Source organism: Spodoptera frugiperda, chromosome 10, assembly GCF_023101765.2.
Source record: "Spodoptera frugiperda isolate SF20-4 chromosome 10, AGI-APGP_CSIRO_Sfru_2.0, whole genome shotgun sequence".
NCBI lineage: Eukaryota > Metazoa > Arthropoda > Insecta > Lepidoptera > Noctuidae > Spodoptera > Spodoptera frugiperda.
In genome coordinates, this window is record NC_064221.1 from 4,838,554 (window position 1) to 4,845,975 (window position 7,422).

A 7,422-nucleotide genomic window follows, 5' to 3' on the forward strand; every position below is an offset into this window, starting at 1 on the left:
TTATACGGATTCATTGTGATTAAATGATAACAATAATTGATAATATGTTATTTTCCATCTTCAGACCTTGGCGTGATCATTATATCAAATCATTATATTAAATCAATACATGGAACTGATTAAAAAAAATCTCCTAACATATCTGTGTTGGGTGTCTATGGACAGGTCTTTAAAAAAGACATTAAGGTTCCTAAAACCATTTTTCGTCAAAATCAATCGTTTGAAAGATAGGCGCTTCCGAAGTGGAAAAATGAGTGTCCGTCCCCCCCTCTAACTTTTAAAATAAGAGAGTGAGAAACTAAAAAAAAAATATGCAGTAGATTTCAATGAAAATTTTCAACGAAAATTTGTTTGAACGAGATATCATTATTAGTTTTTAAGAAATAATACATTCTCAAAAACCGCAAATATAATTTTGTCGTTCATAAAAACATTATGTAAAACCAGTTATTTTATAACTTTTATATTCAAAAGTCAAAAGTCAAAATCATTTATTTGAAATAGACCAGGAAGGCACTTTTGAACGTCAAAGCAAATATAATAATATTAATAACGTCTGTCTGTCGGTCAGTCCTCTAGTGAAGCTATTTGCTCGTTCCAAAGTGTAGATTCCTATGGAGAAGAACGAGCAAGAAACTCCATAGGTTACTCTTTTTCAATCAGATTTACAATACAATTCTTGGTTACATTGTTTCGATTACTTCAACTATGTGAGAACAATGTAAAACTAACATACAGTCCAAGCAGACGGAAAAAGAAAATAACCTAGAGGACAATAAAAATTAATGCAGTCCGGAGCTGACCAGTCCAAGTTGGCAGCGCCCGTTCACGAACATGACATGTACACCAGCACCGCCCAACTCAACCATGTTGCAGGGAATCGAGCGTCTATTATATATTATGTCATCTACTTGCTGCTACGGAATCCTGCATGGGCGACTCGCACTTGGCCGGTTTTTATATGCAAGTTGAAACGATAAGATTAGTCAAAATATCGGATTTTTTTATCACTCTGTTTGGCTTAAAATGCGGATAAGAATCGTAATTGAGATCAATTACCATCTGAATATTATTGATATTTTCCTGTTTCTGTTTGGTCTCGTATCAGCACATCGAGCTTATTGTCCTGTTCATTACATCTTCATTTATGTCAATTCACAGAAGAGATGGAATGTAAAGAAGGAAAATGTTATTTTCTTTTGATTTTTTTTTATATCGTCACGCCAGGCAGTCCAATTTTCTTGTGATGTAGTGAGATATTAACGTTTTCCTTGTATAATAAAATATTATTTTATGAATCTGTCAATAGAAAAGAAAAAAACCGGAGCTCTTTTTCAAAACTGTTTTAGTTTACTGGATACAGGACTGATAGTTAAATCCCCAAACTTATGGAAAAGAGGTTGAGGCCTAATTCTATTTTTTCTAACCAGATAAGGATAGAAAAGGTTTAGAAATTTATGCAGATGCACGTTTTATCGTATATTTCCAGGTCTAATAAAGGCGTTCTATACGGTCACGATAGCAGATATCCCTTTTTCCCGCATGAATTGAATTTTACGATAATTTTAGTAGTACACCACTACAAGAATTAACTGTCCTATAGTAAATTGATTGTAAAAGTTAATTTATTTCTAAACATCTAAGTGACAAACGCTATATCACATACGGTGTACCGCAAGGCACGATGATTGGGCCTACACTCTTTTCTCTAAAACTCCAAATCATTATCTCTGCAGCACACTGCAATTTTGGTAGAACATTGTGCAATACGAGTATAAGTGACTCATTATCATCAGTGATGCTTTATCACTTATCTTATGTACTGGACTATCTGATAATGCACTGGTGTGTGTAAAAACTCCGCCCTCGATGCTTATCACTGATTAAATTTAAGAGATTCTGTGGTTATCACTGATTAATGCTCCGTGTTGTTTGTCTGATCCCATCTTTGCATGTAAGCAAACAAGGTAATTGCATTAGTCACTATTTTAATGCGATGAGGTTTTCATTTTCATTTATCAAATAATTTGTACCTACAATTTAGTTCCTGTTGTCAGAGAAGGAAAAGTTTACAAATTGATAATGAATAGTAAGGTAAAACTATCTTGTTAGATAAAAAACCTCTTATCCGTTTTGTGATTCACTGATCTGACTCGGCCCCTACCTAATCTCCCTTAACTATAACCGAATAAGAAGACAGAAAAGCTAACGGATGGCCTGACTGTGATAATCTATAACGGGACATTTGTTGATTCAATAAAATGATCACGAACTGCTAGGGAGTGGAACTCCTTGCCGGAGTCTGTGTTTCCTGATGGGTATAACCTGGATGTCTTCAAACCCCGAGTGAATAGGTTGCTTATGGGCAGACGTGCTCCATCGTAGGCCGCATCATCACTTACCATCAGGCGAGATAGCGGCCAAACGTCGACCTATTAAATGTAAAAAAAAAAAAACGCCAAGGTCTGAAGATGGAAAATAACATATTATCAATTATTGTTATCATTTAATCACAATGAATCCGTATAATTTTTAATTTGTGTACACTATCATATTATCTGTTTGTACGAAAATTGAATATTCATTGTTAAGATTCCCTCTAATGAATTTTATACCTTGTTATGTCTTTACTTAAAGTTCCTTTTTAAGTAAAAACGGAAGCCTGTCTTTTCTTTGCCCTTGAAACTAAAAACAGGAGCGTTAGTGCTATGTGATATCTCGATAAATAGTGATAACTTATACACACAACGTCACGCCTTTTATCCCCCAAAGGGTAGGCAGAGGTGCACATTACGGCACGTAATGCCGCTATACAATGTACACCCACTTTTCACCATTTGTGTTATAAATCCCATGTAATAGGAGGTGGGCCTATTGCCATATCCTGGACACAATTCCAAACTCCGTGCTACTACCGAGAAATTTTTCGAAAATCCGAAAAAAGCCCAGTAATACTTTGCCCGACCCGGGAATCGAACCCGAGACCCCTTGTTCGGCAGTCGTACTTGCGACCACTCGACCAACGAGGCAGTTGACTTATATAATACTAATATCCATTATCACTAATGAGGAGTATGTATTTGTGATTATTTTTAAGACTGCAAATTCAACAGCCTATTAAACCTGATTATGTTATTATGATATGACTTAAAAAAAATACTAGATTAGTGTTTATTTCACGTAAAAAAAAAGAAAATGTTGCGCATTATTGATTACCAGTATTTTTCTTTTATTCATACAATAAAATCCAAGTTTGTTATGAAAGAGCTATCTCTTTCACGTTTATGTCATTTTATCCATAATTGCGAATGAAAACGACATATCGTGCATATTTGTGAACCACTTTAATGCAATGCAGTAGAGTCAATGTGCATTTAACTTATTTATGTTCTCAAATTAAATTAACTGGTCCGGGTTTCGAAATGTCTTCACTGTTGTAATCTTCAAACACAACTCTACCTCCCATTAAAGCCGTGGCAGAATTTTAGAACACCTTGACGTCTTTAGTGATAAATTTCACATAAAAAAGGAGATGGCTAAATGACTGACCCAGGCATAATAACAAGAATACGAATTTCACGCTAACCTGTATCATTTAAATATTCACTTATGAATTATTTTGTGTTTAACTAATTCTTATAACTTGGTGAACAAAAATTAACAAAAAATTAGTTTCATATTTGATTTTTTTCTGTTGTGTTTGACATGACAACACGGAAGTAGGTACTGCAAGCTATTATTAGGACATTAGTTTCCCGAAAATCAAATCGAAATAATTAAACGAACATCAATTTTTAATAACGGTAATATAATGACTTTTTTCTGAAACCAAATAATTGTAAATGTTTTGATCGACACAAAATATATATTTTGTATAAGATTGCACAATCTTATTATATATTTTGTGTCTGTCCTTGGTTACTTTGTGTTCATTATCTAGTATAAGCAGAATTGTTTACCTATCTACCTCATATATAAATAACTTTCGGCTCAGGTACATCAAAACGCCTTGGTAAAAGTTCACAGCAATGTTATAGATTGAAGTTTTTGTAACGTTGTTTGACGTAGGAACGCTACTTTATTTTCAGGATTGCGCAGATATGCCAAGTTTCTGGACCTTCTTAATTACAAAATATCAATTTTTAATTATGCGGCTTTATTTATTGCTAGGTACCATATTTATACAATATTTATTTGTACGGGTTACGACGTCCATACTTTGGTTTAGCCATGTCCTTTGCGGTTGCTGAATTTATACATATATAATATATATATACATATAGTCCGTTGTAACGTAGATAACATTTGCGTCACCACTGACAGCCACGCGGAAGATATGATGTTACTATGTCCAGCAATATTCTGGAGCTGCAGACTACCTAGCGGGTTTACCGGGGCTCCGGCTCGAAAATCAGGAGTAGGAACGGGGTGGTTTTTAGACAGTAAGAGTCTGACACTCCCTCTCACCTAACCCAAAGCGTGAGAAATCATTGGATGATCTTCACCCCTCAAAAAAAGGTCGTAAATGATAAATGATATTTATTTTTGCAAATAGGTCACAAGATAACAGTTTTACATGACAATCTCTATCGGACTACTCTGAGAAGAAATGCCGAAACAAGCTTAGAGGTCTCTTCTAAAGTCCAGATAATCAAACACAGAATAATATGAGTAGGTTAAGTAAGTAACAACAAGTATACAGTGTTTATCTATTAATTAACATCAAATGTAACTACATTACTCTTTAAGGGCTCAGCATAATACCAACAAATAAAAAAAAATTGTACCAATAGCATTTACTTTATTCATGCAGAACAATAATCATCTTAAAGCTTACGACTCATTGTTGTCTTCAGTTATTTTACCAAACATTCGGACAATTGTGTGTAAATGCTCACCACGCTGTGACACAAGTCTTACACGACCAACATTCGTCTGTACTCCAGTGATATTAAAATTAGCTGGTGGTGGCCAGTCAAAGGAAATGGAAACACTCCATATTGTGACGTTGGGTTCACCATAGTACACTACGTCGCAGCGCACAACGTCGTTCGGTACAGCTGGCACGTAGCATGCTCGTCTGAAAATATAGTCACAATGTTAATTTCAACACTGCAGTTGTCATCTCAGATTAGTGGTGGGCGAAACTGACTACTGAGTGGAGCTCACTCAACGTCTTTAGACGTCGCGATATACCCAGAAAGAGAGAGCGAGATGAATTTGACACCAACAACAAGAATAGACCGCAGAAGTCTATGCGCAGAGAAGAGTCCTCCCCTAATGACTTTCACAACACTAACATTACATTGAAGTGTTGTTATACGTAAATAATTTATTATGTAAGAGCACTGTGATTTAGTTGTCAAGAAAGAAAATATAAATACCACTCATAAACTTAGTGAAAACTCACTCAAATAAAAGTACATGATCGTCCCTGGTTTCTCCTTTGCTCAGCGTAACTCTGTTCAGAGCCGCGTCTTCTTCACTGTGCACCACGGTGAAACCATTTAACATCTGCTCTTGAATGAAAGACGAGAACATGTCCGCCTCGCTCGGGGGAACAGCGGCGCCATGACAGGCTGCGAGTGCTGACAGCACCGCGATGATGATGAAGCTCTTCATCTGCAACAACCACGTGCAAATCATCATTAAAATTATAGTTTTTATGCGATAATGGTCACTAGTTAAAACGGGATATTTAGGTACCATGTTTGTTCGAATTTATGAGTTTCCAATATTTCGGCTGTAAAAACGAATAAACAGGGTAAATATCCCGTTTTATATTCTAATGATATGACGTTCCGCGTTGTCTCGACATCGCCATATTTTTTTGTACAAATTGACGTCACTTAAAGTCAAATCGCAATATTGAACAGTACAGTACATATTGTTTGACAAAGTGAAATTAAAAAAAAATCAAAATGTATACTTACAATTGGAAAAATCTTGTCTTCTCTGTACGTCGCAGCTCACCGTCGCACAAATCTTGTAAGTATTTTATATCAGAACTACCACCGACTTATATAGAAAAGATTAAAAGGCAAATCTATTAATCTTAATGATAACACGATCATTACAAGATTCCTCCTTATCAGGCAGTGTTGTTAGTTTCCTCATAATCAAATTGGACAACCTGACCAATGACTTTAAAAAAAGGTAATTTAAAAAACAAAAATCCCGACTGCGTTTCTTAAGAAAATGAAAAAACCTTAAAACAAGAAAGTCATCGTACCCGATTGAAGCAGTCGGGACCCATACTAGAAAGTCAGCCGTTTCACTAAGTTTCATATTTATATTAGAATGGGTCCCGACTGCTTCAATTTTACGATGACTTTTTTGTTTTAGGATTTTTTCATTTTCGGTTGCGCAATAAGTCTTTTTTGGAACCAAATGGTGGCATGAGGCGACGTGCAGGGAGACGTGCGATAGAGATTGACCATTATTATTATCTAAATACAATAGACCCTTTATCGATCAAATATCGCAATCGATATTTTTATTTAGAGATTATTGTTTTTTTTTATATGATATATTAAACGAAATAAGATTTACAAATATATTTAATTTTGTCATTAATAAAAGATATTTAGACATTAAAATAAATATAGCTAAAAGTAAGTATTTTCTGAATAATTGAAAGTTATGATTTACTTGAATATCAATTATCATTAACTTTCTTTCTCTTGTTGAATAAACAAATCTCCCGTTATAGATTATCACAGTCAGGCCCATCGGTTAGCTTTTGTTTCTTCTCATTCGGTTATAGTTAAGGGAGATTACGTAGTCGCCGAGTCAGATAACACGGTAATAATCACAAAACGGATAAGAGGTTTTTGTCTAACATTATAAAGGGTTTATCTTACTATTCATTATCAATTTGTAGACTTTTTCCTTCTCTGACAACAGGAACTAAATTGTAGGTACAAATTATTTGATAATGAAAACATCATCAACATCTACCTCATTATAACCGTGACTAATGCAATTATTTTGTTTGCTTAAATGTTGTTCAGGTGGCATCAGACAAACAACACGGAGCATTAATCAGTGATAACCACTGAATCTCTTAAATTTAATCAGTGATAAGTATCGAGGGAGGAGTTTTTACACACACCAGTGCATTATCAGATAGTCCAGTACATAAGATAAGTGATAAAGCATCACTGATGATAATGAGTCACTTATACTCGTATTGCACAATGTTCTACCAAAAATTGCAGTGTGCTGCAGAGATAATGATTTGGAGTTTTAGAGAAAACAGTGTAGGTCCAATAATCGTGCCTTGGGGTACACCGTATGTGATATAGCGTTTGTCACTTAGATGTTTAGAAATAAATTAACTTTTACAATCAATTTACTACCAGAGCAGTTAATTCTTGGATGGTGTACTACTAAAATTATAACTCATGCAGAAAAAAGGGA

The 7,422-nt window shown here is 34.8% G+C and overlaps 1 protein-coding gene across 1 annotated transcript; it reads right to left on the reverse strand.

Annotated features, from left to right (window-relative positions):
* Nucleotides 1–4,524: 4,524 nt before the first annotated feature.
* Nucleotides 4,525–6,092, reverse strand: LOC118277151 (uncharacterized). Its single transcript, XM_035595858.2, has 3 exons — nt 5,934–6,092; nt 5,411–5,622; nt 4,525–5,080 (listed from the first exon to the last, which is right to left on the reverse strand). The coding sequence occupies exons 2-3, from the start codon at nt 5,620–5,622 to the stop codon at nt 4,834–4,836; spliced, it is 459 nt and encodes a 152-aa protein (XP_035451751.2). The 5' UTR covers nt 5,934–6,092; the 3' UTR covers nt 4,525–4,833.
* Between the last annotated feature and the right edge of the window lie 1,330 nt (nt 6,093–7,422).

Coding starts and splice junctions, on each gene's coding strand:
- LOC118277151 (XM_035595858.2), bottom strand. CDS start 5,622: ATGAAGAGCTTCATCATCATCGCGGTGCTGTCAGCACTCGCAGCCTGT. Junction 5,081..5,410: donor GATCATGTACTTTTATTTGA/GTGAGTTTTCAC, acceptor CTATATTTTCAG/ACGAGCATGCTACGTGCCAG.